The sequence below is a fragment of the Ambystoma mexicanum genome, chromosome 1q, assembly GCF_040938575.1.
Source record: "Ambystoma mexicanum isolate Mex_15411 chromosome 1q, UKY_AmexF1_1, whole genome shotgun sequence".
In the NCBI taxonomy this organism is placed as follows: Eukaryota; Metazoa; Chordata; class Amphibia; order Caudata; family Ambystomatidae; genus Ambystoma; species Ambystoma mexicanum.
In genome coordinates, this window is record NC_090922.1 from 692,885,481 (window position 1) to 692,898,047 (window position 12,567).

Here is a 12,567-nt window from a genome sequence, read left to right on the forward strand (position 1 = left end):
ACGCTTAGGACTGAACACACAGCTATGGCAGTGTACCCCAAACCTCCTTAATTCAGTTGCATTACCCACCCTGCTATTCCAGTAAAAGACGCACACACAGCTGCTCGGCGTACCTGAATCCTGGACTGTAACACCCTGAGTATTTCAGCACATAATCAATCTCAGATTATCCTGGAACACGTTGGCTATTCCTTTAAAGAAGGTCTCTACAAAAATGTTTCCCATCTGTCTAATGCACAGAACTCCACATCCCTGTTCAATTCCAGTACTAGCCAAAACAATGCACTAGCACCACCGCAAACTTTTATTTTACAGATAGCAACTGCGCTGTTCCCATTCTAGGAGAGAACACAGGATACCAAATCACATCTTTGATTTTACCTTCAGTGCTTTAACAGCAGGATGCTCTGCTTTCTATTACTGGGACCCTGCAAATCTTTCCCGTTGGCCACCCCTTGACTCAATATTCCCTCCTCTTTACCTCTTAAGCTTGGGCAGTGGCTACAACATATATGAAAGGAGGATTCTGTAACAAGGGCACTTACAGAAGGGGAAAGTACCATAAAAATGATGGCAAATGTGACTCCTGTCTAGTCTTGGGGTTAGAAGGTGGGAAGGTCAAAGGTGGAGGTGGGAGGGGGCTGATACAGGAGGATATCTATAGGGGATCCCAAGAATAAACGACATACATCCCTTCACTAAGGCAGGAGGAAGTCACTGGGATTTTCAATCTTGGATGGTCCACCCCTATCAGTGGGAAGGAACCCCAAGAGATCAACATCGTCAAGTCCCTCTCTAAACCACCTTCCCCCACCCCCATCCACTGCAGTATGCAACTCCCACATGAACTACTTCAACTCGAAAGTATACATTTTATTTATTTATTGTTTGTTTGTTATGTATAGGAAAATACAGTTTCAAAGCGCCCACAGGGCAGGGAGGGAGCAAGGGTGGGAAATGCATTACAACACAATATTTAAGAGCAGTGAGGGAAGAGTGAGAGGGACAAACCTACTATGCCTTGTGAGTATTCAGTGCTGAAAGGAAGAGGGAAGGGGGTAAGTGCTGGGGAGTCCGAGCTTGTGGGTGAGCCATAGACGAAGTGCTAGGAATGTTGAGTGCTACACGGTCTGGGCCACAGGAGGTGTAAGTGCGAATCTCCAGAGCAGAGGGTGTGTAGATGCAAAGTGCTATGGATAGACGGGAGCTGGGAACAATTGGTGTGGGAAGTCAAGGCCCAGAGGATGCATAAGGGCCAAGGACACTGATTCAGACTCTGGACACGTTGAAATGTGTGCACCATCTGCAGAATGTGGTGAGCCCTCACCTGGAGAGACAAACACTGCCCCAGGGATGTGTCTAGCACTGCCCCGATGTACTGGAGTCGCTGGGTAGGTGTCACGTGAGACTTCTTTAAGTTGAGGGAGAAGCCCAGCTTGTGAAGGGAGTGGCAGGTGACGTACAGATGATCCAAGACTTGCTCGGGAGAGCGCGCTCTGATTAACCAATCGTCCAGGTAGGGGGTAGACGTGAATCCCCCCTTTCCTGAGATGCACTGCCACCACCACCATCAGCTTGGTGAAGACCCTCGGGGCGCATGTCAATCCCAACGGCAGGACCCGAAACTGAAAATGCGAGTCGCCAACCGCGAACCTCAGGTACTTCCTGTGCTTGGGATGAATCGGCACATGAAAGTAAGCGTCTTTGAGGTCGAGAGACACCAACCAGTCCTGAAGTTGAAGGGCCTGGAGGACTTGAGAGAGAGTAACCATCTTGAACTTGTCCTTCCTGAGGAGCTTGTTCAAACCATGCAAGTCCATGATGGGTCTCAATCCCCAGTTTTTTTCGGGATCAAAAAATATGGGGAATACCACCCTTGTTCCTCTCTGCTACAGGCACCAGTTCTATGGTTGGGATTTGATTTCCTGCGCAAGGAGCGGATACGGACTCTTCAAAGAGAGCTTTCCCGGTGGATTGTCGTGAGGCCTCTGCCAGAAAGGAAGACAGTATCTGTGGGCTATGATCTCCAGAACCCACACATCTGAAGTAATGGCACGCCATTCTACAAGATGCTGTGCCAGCCTCCCCCCAACCATGAACCATGGGACATGGCCTCATGACTGAGCGGAAGCGGCTGCGGCAGTGCCTGAGGGCAAAGAGGCAACTGCCCGAGCGGCTTTGGCACCTGGAGTACCTTGTTTTCCACCTCTGGTACTCCTACGTTGGCCCCTTTGACTGGCAGCTCTGCTCGATCTACCAAAGGAAGAGTAGTATCGAAAGTAACCTCCCCTCCATTGCTGTCCCCTAGGACGAAAAGGCGGAGGTTGACGTACTGCAGCGCTCAACGACTGTGCTGCAGCTTTGGAGGTCTGCAACCTCTCAAGGCTCTCGTCAGCCTTGCTGCCAAAAAGATGACCATCAAAGAGCATGTTGAGAAGCCGGGACTGTACATCAGGAGCAAACCCCGACTTCCGCAACCACGCAAACCTGCAAATCACGGTGCTCGCCGCCATGGACCGGCTGACACAGTCTGCCACGTCCAGACCCGACTGAACGGATTCACACATGGCATCCTTGCCATCCTGAGCGAGGGCAAGAAAACCATCGCATTCCTCCCCTTTGGGAATATGTTCAGCTGCCAAAGATACACAATTCCACAGAGTGTGCGTGAATCTTGCAAGGGCACAAACGGAGGTGGCTGTTTTTAAAGCCATACCCCCAGAAGAAAATACCTTCTTTGCCCAACCGTCAAAGCGTTTGTCGTCCCTATCAGGAGGGATTGTAGGGTAGGCCGCCTGCTTTGCTGAGGCCGTAGCCACCTGTACCACCAAACTCTCCGGAGTGGGGTGCGTGGACAAGTAGCAGGGGTCGCCACTGGCTGGACGGTATTTTTCCGTAAGTACTTATTTACTGCCGGTAGACTCTCAGGAGCAGTCCAAGCCGCCGCCACCCTTCTTTGTAAGGCCATATGAAATGGCAAAACCGGGTCAGTGGGTGGACCTTGGTCAAGGATATCTGTCAGGTCATCCTGCAGAAAATCCACAGGTGGAGCAGACCACCCCAGATACTCCCGTCACCCTCGAGATGAGGCGCCTGTACGAGGAGTCAGTATGTGTACCAGGATCAGGGCCTGCCAAACTCAACCTCCGGGGAGGTATCAAGACCACTTGCGTCATGTAAAGATTGACAAAGGTCTTCCAATTGGCTAGCACCTCTTCCTCAGACCCTTCCTCAACCTCTGAAATGTACTCCAGGGTTGGAACAAGTCAACCCTGGGAGAAGGAACAGAGTATGGGTCAAGTATAGGCCACACAGACTTGCTGAGCGCCTTCCTAGGAGCTTCCACAGGTCTCCGGGGTACCTCCGGCAAAGATTCCTCAAAAGGCGTCGATGGGAGTGTCGTTGACGGTCGACCGAGGCGCCGATGACTTCGACAGCGGCTTCGAGGCCAGAGCCCCGAACGCGTACTTCGACGGCCTTGGCGTCGATGGCTTTCACGGAGCCGGAGCCTCGAGAAATTCCCTCGACGGACATGGCCTCACAGGCTCCAACGGTCTCGACGGCGTCGAGGACCGGGACCTGGAGCTGGCACGATGGCGATCCTCCTTGTCCGAACGGGACCTCAAAGGTTCCCGGTGATCGCGCCGACCGCCCAAGCCCAAAGACGGGCAAGCGGTGGCTCTAGAGCGTTCCGTGCCAGCTTCTCTCGAAGGCACAGCCGGAACGGTGCCCTGCGACTCACAAATCGCCATCATCTCCTTACGGAAGACGACCCATTCCGCCGGTAATGAATGCTTGGTGGGACAAGCAACCCGCCGTCTGACGGAGTCCTCAGACGAGGAAGGCAACCGATGACGGCGCTTCCGTGTATGCCTTGAAGAGGCAGAGGAATGGCGGCACCCACTCCTGGAACGAGACCCCCTGGACTTACGTCGACACGTGGAGAGTCGCCCCTCGAATCGACGGTCAAAAATCCTGCGTACTTCGATTTATGGGTTTGGAAACCCTACCCGCCGACAGCTTCTTCTTCCGCTCCCGCAAGGCCTTTGACGTCAAAGACTGGCATTCATCGCAGTCATCAGTGGCATGGCTCTCACCGAGGCACCAAAGGCAGACGTCGTGCAGGTCCATCAGAGACATCTTGGAACTGCAGTCCCGACACTTCTTGAAGCCCGACTTCGGGGTAGCAGAAGACGTAGACATTCTTGTTTAACACACCGATATTCGAAGAACCGATACACAAGAGAAAACCTGAGGCGCCCCGAGATTTCGAAGCGAACACGTTCGCAGAAAAAAGTGAACTGAGGCTACGGGCGTCGTGCATCCTACATATAACATCTGGGGAAGTCGGCCGTCGGAGGAGGTCCTCGAGGGAGAGTATCGACGTCACCGACGCAGGACGCCTACGCCAAAAAAGTTTTCCGAAGCAGCACAGCTGTGGTAATCAATGTGAAAGATGTGGAATACGTCGGAGGACAAAATCCCCTCGAAGTAGGGTTTTCTTGACACAGGACGGGATGGTGGACACTTGTTTTAACAGACATCCTGACAGTCACCTTAGATCTTTAATTGAGGCAGGTAAACCCCTCTTAGAAATAGGGAAAGACAGGGTTCCTCTCGCTTTACTACCTAATAAAGGTCTTTAGCCTCAAACATGCCACTTTTGTGTCAGAGTGTTTCTTCTGCACCCTTACACCGTACTCGACTGGTTCAACTTATATCTCACTGGCAGGACACACTTTGGGCCTCATCACGAGTTGGGCGGTAACTAATAGCCCTACCGCCAAACCCCCGGCGCTATTAGCGCCGGATCACGGGTTTGGCAGAAGGGTTATTTCCCATTCCCCATTGGGCCCATTCGGGAATTCCTGATTCCCCATTGGGCCCAATGGGGAAAATTTGCGCTATTACCGCTGGCAGATTTCCCGCTGGCGGTAATAGTGCCGAAAATCGGCAATTTTGCAGCGGATTTCCCCCCAGCTTAGAGCTAGGGGAAATCTGCCAAAGCCATGATCTGGCGGACCCTTAAATGCGGCGGTATTAGCGCTACCGCCGCATTTAAGGGTTACCTCCAGACTCGTGATGAGGCCCTTTGTCTCCATGCCCCCTTATCGATCAGACCCCAAGTCTGATCAAGTATGGGGTCCCCCAAGGCTCCACCCTAAAATACGCATTTACCCACTGGACACCCAGGGCATGGAACATACTATCTTCTTCACATATGCGCTGCATCCTCCATCACCACTTTTAGTAAGAGCCTCAACACATACCCATTTCCCCACACATAACCCTCCCCTCCTCCACTGCGATCACTTGCCTATCCTAATCTTCTATCCGTTCCTGAAAACATTTTGTAACTTCTTTTTTCAACTCCCACCTTTTCAATATTTGAACCATGTAACAAGCTCCAAGACAGCATGGGCAGGGCCAGGGCTAAACAAAAATTCAAATAAAATAAAGTAAGAGGACAGCCCGAGGGTGGCTCAACCACCCACTGATCACAGAAAAGTCATGCTTGTCAGTCACGAGTAAATGTCCAAAAGAATCAGTCCACTATCCAAAGCTAACCTGACTACCACTATTTTAAGTAACTAAAGTCAGGAGAATGAGTCCCCTCTACTGATAGTTGTGCTTATGCACTTATGTTATTTTCCTTCCAGAGATTCTGAGCAATATACACTCCTTAAATAGTCTCTTGTTATTCTCTGTATTAGTTCCTTCAACTCCCTTAGGGGATTCATTATCTTTTTCTCCTCTTTGTTAGGGTTCTTCCTTACACTTGTCAGGAACCTTCACTCTTTATGACCGTATTCTGAATGTACTTGTATCGGTGTCCCTTTGTCTGGTGTTTATGTTGTCCAATTGCTTAAGGCTCCCCTTTTCCCAAAGTGGTCGGTCTTGTCCTTCCTTTCCTTTGCTTCTTGGTTTGCTTCCTGCAATGTCCGCTTTGTGTCTGTTTCTCTCCTGTTTGGCTTCTGGATAGTGCTGAGGGTGCTTTCCATCGGAGGAGGTGTCAGTGTCATTGAGAGGGCAGCATGCCTTTGCCATCACCAAGCTCTCCGGTCGAGCTGTGTCGGCTCCCTGTTCCTCTGTCACGCCAGGCTTCCAGCATGTCCTGCTTCTGACCGAAGCATTTCTGAACTTTGCGGGCTTCTTCGTCCTTGTCGGCTCTGCTTCCTTCAGGTGCTCGCCACACAGGGGGCTTCTCCAGTCTGTCTGTGTGTTCTTCTCTTTCTCTGCTTGACCTTGGCGTCTCCTCTTTCTTCAACGTACTCGGCACAGTCCATTGGAGATGGAGATTTAAATGGACAGCTCCTCTTTCTCTGTGATAACAGTATACGTTTAATTTATCTTCCTCCCCCAGTCATGGCACTTGTAATGATTTGGTGTATTAGATATTTCCATATAGGCCATCACATCAGTGAGTTCCTCACAGAAACAAGAGTCCTTGCCCTAAAAAGGGGGTGTCTCTCCGATTGAGGCACACCTCCCTAGCCTCACAGGGGGGGGGGGGTCCTATTAGGTAGAAGGGGCAAATTTCCTTCGATTCGTCACAGTGGCAAAAGCAGAGAACTGAGAAAAAAAGCAGGAGGTCGAATTCGGTGACTGCCAAGCCTGAGCCACGAGTGGTGTAGTAAAGAACAACAAATTACTTGCCACCTGGTAATGTTCTTTCTGATGGATATTCCTCCCACGGGTTCCTCCTCTTAGATGTTTTTTCCTGCCATTGCAGATCTCAGTAACTTTTTTCTCAGCAGGGAGAACTGTGCGGCTCAGCGACGAGGACCTGTGTCTTGTGGGCTTCAGGACCGGACATGACATCGACATCCATACAAATAGCATGCAGGGCACAGCGCAAGCTCAGTTGCCAATTTTCCCTCATGCTCAGCCGCATTGGGTATTATGGCAGAGAAATAGATGATTTGAGTGCAAAATAAGCGAGACATAGGAGAGCGCTCATTAACCGTTAGCAAGGCTAGGAGGGTGATGAGGAATCCGGGGAAGGGACATCCATCAGAAATAACATTGCCTGGGGAAAGTAATTTGTTTTTCTAATGGATTGTGTCTTCCCACAGATTCCTCATCTTAGACAGACTTCCATAGCCATAATATGTCAACATAGGAGGGAAGGAGTTAACTCTGAAACAGCAATCTCATCACATGTTGGAGGTTTGCTCTACCGGAAGGGCATTCATTTGCCGATAAGGCATGCAGGCAATAGTGTTTCGCAAACGTATGGATGGAAGACCACGTTGCAGCCTGGGAGATGTCAATCACAGGTACTCCTCTTTGAAGAGCCGAGGTAGCTGCCACGCTCCCAGTCGCTCCGGTATTGAATTACTAAATTCATACAATTATACTGCCAGAGGATTGTGATCACTGCAATCTGAGGGCCCAATGGCGAAATCCCATCCTCAAACGGGCCTCTGACACCAGGAAGATGCAGGATTTCATGAGGCAGAGCAACCTAAGGAAGTCTAGGGCTGGCATGTATTGGTCATTCTGGTATCTGGTGACCATCTGCTGGATGTGTAGGGCTCTGCCCTCGGGAGGAAAAGCCTTCCCCCTAGGGAGAATCCAGAACCTCTCAGATGAACTGGAGCATTTGAGAAGGCGTCACTTGGACTTCTTGGAATTGAGGGAGAATCCCAGTCTGTGGAGGAGCTGACAGGTGCGATCTAGATGATCTAGGACCTGAGCTGGGGACCGTGTCCTAATCAACCAATCTTCCAGGTAAGAAAAGACGTGAATACCTCCTTTCCTGAGACTGGCTGCTCCTACCGCCAAAAGCGAGTTTAAAGCACTCCAGGCAGAGGTGAGCCTGAAAGTTAACAGCCGAAAACGGTAATGGGTATTACCTATAACGAACCTACGGTACCTTATGTGCATTGGATGAATCAGCACATGAAAATAAGCATCCTCGGGGTCGAGGGACATCAAACAATCCTGGATTTACCGAGCCTGGGGGGTTCTGTGAAAGTGTTACTATCTTGAACAGTCCCTTCCTGAGGAACTTTTTCAAATGTCTAAGGTCCAAGATGGGTCACAGACCTCTGTTCTTTTTTGGGACCAAAGAATAATGGGAGTATCACCCACTGTTCCTTTCCTTTATAGGTACCAACTCTATGGCACCCTTCTCCAAAAGAAAGGCAACCTCTTTCTGGAACAGAGGGTGATCTGGAAAGAGGAAACCACTTTAAAAAGGGGAGGTAGTATCCCTAAGAGAATACCTGCCATGGCCATGTGTATGTGATAATATTGCACTATTTTGTAAAATGGCTTGACCGACGCCCTATCAGCGTGGACTGGCAAGAGCACTCCGAGGTTATGTGGTCGGGCTGCACTGGAAGGCACTGAGGCGGTAGTAGCCTGGGCTGATATACCTCCTCTTCCTGACCATGGCGAGTAGTAGCTTTTGGCCATAACTGTAGTACCGAAAGGACTTGCCATTCCACTGTGAGGTAGGCTGTCTTACCACTAATCCTAATGATTTTGCTGCAGCCTTTGACTCTTGCAATTTCTCCAGTCTATCATCAGCATTTAGGCTGAAAAGATGGGACCTACCAAAGGGCATATCTAACAGCTTTGATGCCCGATTTTCTCAGCCAGGAAAATATTCTTCTGACAGAACTTGCCGCCATAGCCCTACCGATACAATCATCTGTGTCAAGTCCAGATTGGAGGGCTTGACACATTTCCTCTTTCCCATCTTCTCTGATGTTTAGAAAGCCTTCCCCCATTTCCTCTACAGGGATATGCTCTGCCCCCTCAGCAATAACGGACCACAAAGTCTGTGTATACCTAGCAAGTGCACATAAGGCATTCACCACCTTTAGAGCGATACTGCTAGACCATCATATCTTTTGTCATCCCTGTCTCAGGGTAAAGAGGGATATGAGCTTGCCTTGGTGTTGACCTGAAGCTGCCTGGACCAAGATGTCAAGAGTATCATACCTGGAGAGGAACTCTGGGTTGGAGGGTGCTGGCTTTTACTTTTTAGGCAAATCCTTATGGACTGCTGGTAGTTTTTTATAGCTCTACTAATGGATTTTGTATGGCATTTTGGAAAGGGAGGATAGGCTCTACATGTGTGCCCTTGTCCAGAATGTCAGTCAGGTCACATTCTATAATCTCCTTTGCAGGAGGGCCCCATTTAAAAAAATCAGCCACCTTGGCTATTATTTTTCTATATGCTACACTGAGGTGGGCTTGAGGATCAGCCTGGGAAAAATCAACCTCAGGGGAGGTGCCCAAAGCACTGGCACCCTTTAAAATGGAAGCTAGATCAGCAAGCCTATCTTCTTCGGCTTGGAATTACTCAGTTTGTCGAGTATGACCCAAGGGCTCAGACCCAAAAGGGATCGGGTTGCCATCTTCATTGAAGATGCCCTGCAAAGATGTGTTGACTTACAATAGTAAGAAATTGGGATGTTGTTTAACAATTGTACAAACGCAGTTCAAAGACTGAACAGTATATCTATTGTACTCGTAAAAGAGACTGTTTGTGGCTATAAACATACAAAAAAGGTGTAACAAACTGATAAGTGGAATAACTTAATAGAATCAAACTACACCAGGATTTGAGGAATAAACAGAATTCATAACTATATGAGTCTTGTGAGCTACATGGCCTTGAGACAGTATTATGAGATCGGATTTGTGAAACCATCATTACAACACATACCACATCTACCATCTTGATTTGCTGTTCCTACATATGTTTAAATGAACCAGATAATGTAGAGGTGCTGCGCATGGTGATAGGTGTCATTTGAATCCTTATCTTGTTACAGAATGTGGGCTAGTCTGTTTACACCCTACAAAGCAGCGGTCGTGATATAAATATTTCAGATCCTAGCGCTATGCAACTATGTTTAGCCTAAACCTGTTTTGACTTCTGTTAAGTTGCTCTGTTTTTCACTGTTGCCATAAGGCTATTACACACTTTGTTGCTTGCCACTTTTATGATGGTGAATGAAGATTTCAACAATTTGCTACTTATACTTAGAATGTGTAGCCTATCTCCCTTCCAGTTTGCAAACTGCATTCTGGAAAACACGGCACTCAACATGTCAACATTGACAGTTTCATGAGCACTAGGATAGTTTGGAAAGTAACTAAGGCATATCCACCAACGAATGGGTGACACACAACTATCACAGAACACAAACACAGACAAACAAACACACACCCACACCAAATAACTCAGTTATGATGCTACTGTAGATATTTATTTGCCAGTGTGCAGGAAACGTTTCTCATCATTAATAAGGACTCCACTCAAGTGTATTTTTCATAACACTATTACCTGCACAACACGTGTTTTTGACTGGTGGTTTGACATTCGGCGTGACTTTGTCCTCTCTACTTCATGTCTATGGACCCACCCTCGAAGTTCTTGAGCTAATCTGTAAAAATAACAAATATGGTTGTTAAGTAAATGCAGAGTGCAAGTGTTCCAGCAAGATCGTGCCATTTTAAAATACCCTTTAGAACATCTTAACACCAAAGACGATATAACAACTTGTTTCCGACAATAAAACAGATCCCTTTCATGGCAGCTCATTTGATCTCAAGCTGTCCCAGCAGTTAGCTTTTGCCAAACACGAAGGCTCAGAATGTTGATTTTTCCACTCTATGACTTATTTTGGATGTTTTGTCGATTTTAATAAAGCACTAAATATAAACGTTGGCATTCTTTTGCATGTAATAAATTACAAGTCCTCAGTTCTTTCCAAAGTCCAAGAATAACAATCTGGGAAAGGCTGCAATTTGCAACCACTCATTACTACAAGAATTGTCATTCTTTCAAATGTTTTATTTGAATCTACTTTTTTCTTATCTTTACACATCATTTACATGTTTTATTATAACTTTTTCGCTAGGGAGGTCTTTGTTAATCTTTTTTACTTGAAAGGGAAAAGGGAAGCTACGTGAAAAACCACAAAGATTTCACAATTAGTAATATGGTGCCTTATTTCCAAGCCTACCAATAACAAAGATGGGGGATTTGAGTTCCACCATGGTTGGTCATATAGAACATTTGAGGGTGGGATCAACTAATTCTCTAGGAAGGGGTAGAGTGAATCCAAGCCTACTGCGATGTGCAGCCACCCTCAGTTTTCACAAACCTGTGGGTGCTCACCAAAGTCCACATGGAAGTACTTTAAACTGGAAATACCTTTCTCCGGCCAACAACCTGATGAAGGATATGTGCGGAGGCCAGACAAAGATGTGCAGATGGGCACCTTTCACAGCTAGGTCGCCTAGCTTGTCACTGTGTTGGAGGAACTTCACAACCTTCTGCACAATCACGACTTTGATGTGTTCCTCTGCAATGCACAAATTAAACTGGTGGACATTCAGAATGGCATGTAATCCGCCTGTCGTTCTCCACTGCAAATACCTGGTAATAACCTTGGGCCTCACAGAGGAAACGTCTATGTGTGACAGGTTCATGTCCCTGTCTAGGGAGGGGGTTGCAGAGACCCCTTACCACCCTGGGGTAGGAGGCCCACTAGGGCAAAAGCCAGAGCCAGCCCTGTCCCAGATGCGGCGACTGGGAGTTGTGGGTGGCCCAGTCCCTGAAAACCACCCATGCGCCACAAATGTCCTCCATGGTACCATTCATTATCTACCAATGCCCCCAGCACATTTTCTTGCCAGTGTTCTCTCGCTTCAATGCCAGAACGTCACACAGTGCACCTGGGAGCAACTAAGAAAACTGGACCAGTGCCAAGAGAAAGGAATCATTAACAGCCATGAAAGGGCTTAATATTTCTGTGCCTAAGAGAAATGACACACCAAACACCTGACCTGACAACCCCAGATGGATACTAGACTAAGGGCCCTGGAGAAGGTAGCGAGAGATTACATGAGAACAGGAGAGACACAGAAACACTCCACAAACCACACTTGCAAACAAAACTCTGCAACACTGAGGAAATTCACAGGGAGAACAAGCAGCCTGAACCCATGGTGGCTACCACACCAGCGACTGTCACCAAAACTGCACTGGAAAAGTAGGAGGAGGTCAGAGGAGTTTTTAAAGTCCATCACCCGTGTAACCCAGTCCCTGGGGAAAAGACAGGCACATATTTGTTCCTAGAGCCAGGTAAGCATTACGTCTAATAAAAGCGTGAGGGAAACACGAACCAGCAAGACCACAATATAAAAGAGACCAAAAGAGAGGCAGAGTGTTGAATGCAAGGCTGAGGTCAGGAGATGGTGTGTATGACAAAGACACAGGGTGGAGGTTGGAGGGTGGAAGGAGGATTGAAGAGTTGGAGTGTTGCTGGTAGAATTGGAGTAGAGTGCCCTGCCATTATGTGTGTAGTGTGAAGAAGGAGATGTGCAGGAGGAATTAGAGAGAGTTAAATTGTGAGAGAAAAAAAGAGAGAGAGAGAGAATGGTGGGGGAGGTGGCTAAAAGGTAGTGATAAGAAATAGAGGGAGATTTTATGGTAAAGTGCAGATAGAGAAGAATGGTGCAGTGAGAGGTTTGAGGAGAGAGGTGTAGTGAGTGGTTTCAGGAAAGGAGTAGTAGTGCAGAGAGGAGACAATAGTC

The 12,567-nt window shown here is 48.1% G+C and overlaps 1 protein-coding gene across 1 annotated transcript in view; it reads right to left on the minus strand.

Annotated features, from left to right (window-relative positions):
- The window catches only part of ATF6 (activating transcription factor 6), a 946,910-nt gene that overhangs the window by 336,463 nt on the left and 597,880 nt on the right, over window positions 1-12,567 (minus strand). The window contains exon 12 of the mRNA XM_069641287.1: window positions 10,310-10,409. Coding sequence (XP_069497388.1) covers window positions 10,310-10,409 — 100 coding nt within the window. The remainder of the gene's footprint in view (window positions 1-10,309; window positions 10,410-12,567) is intronic.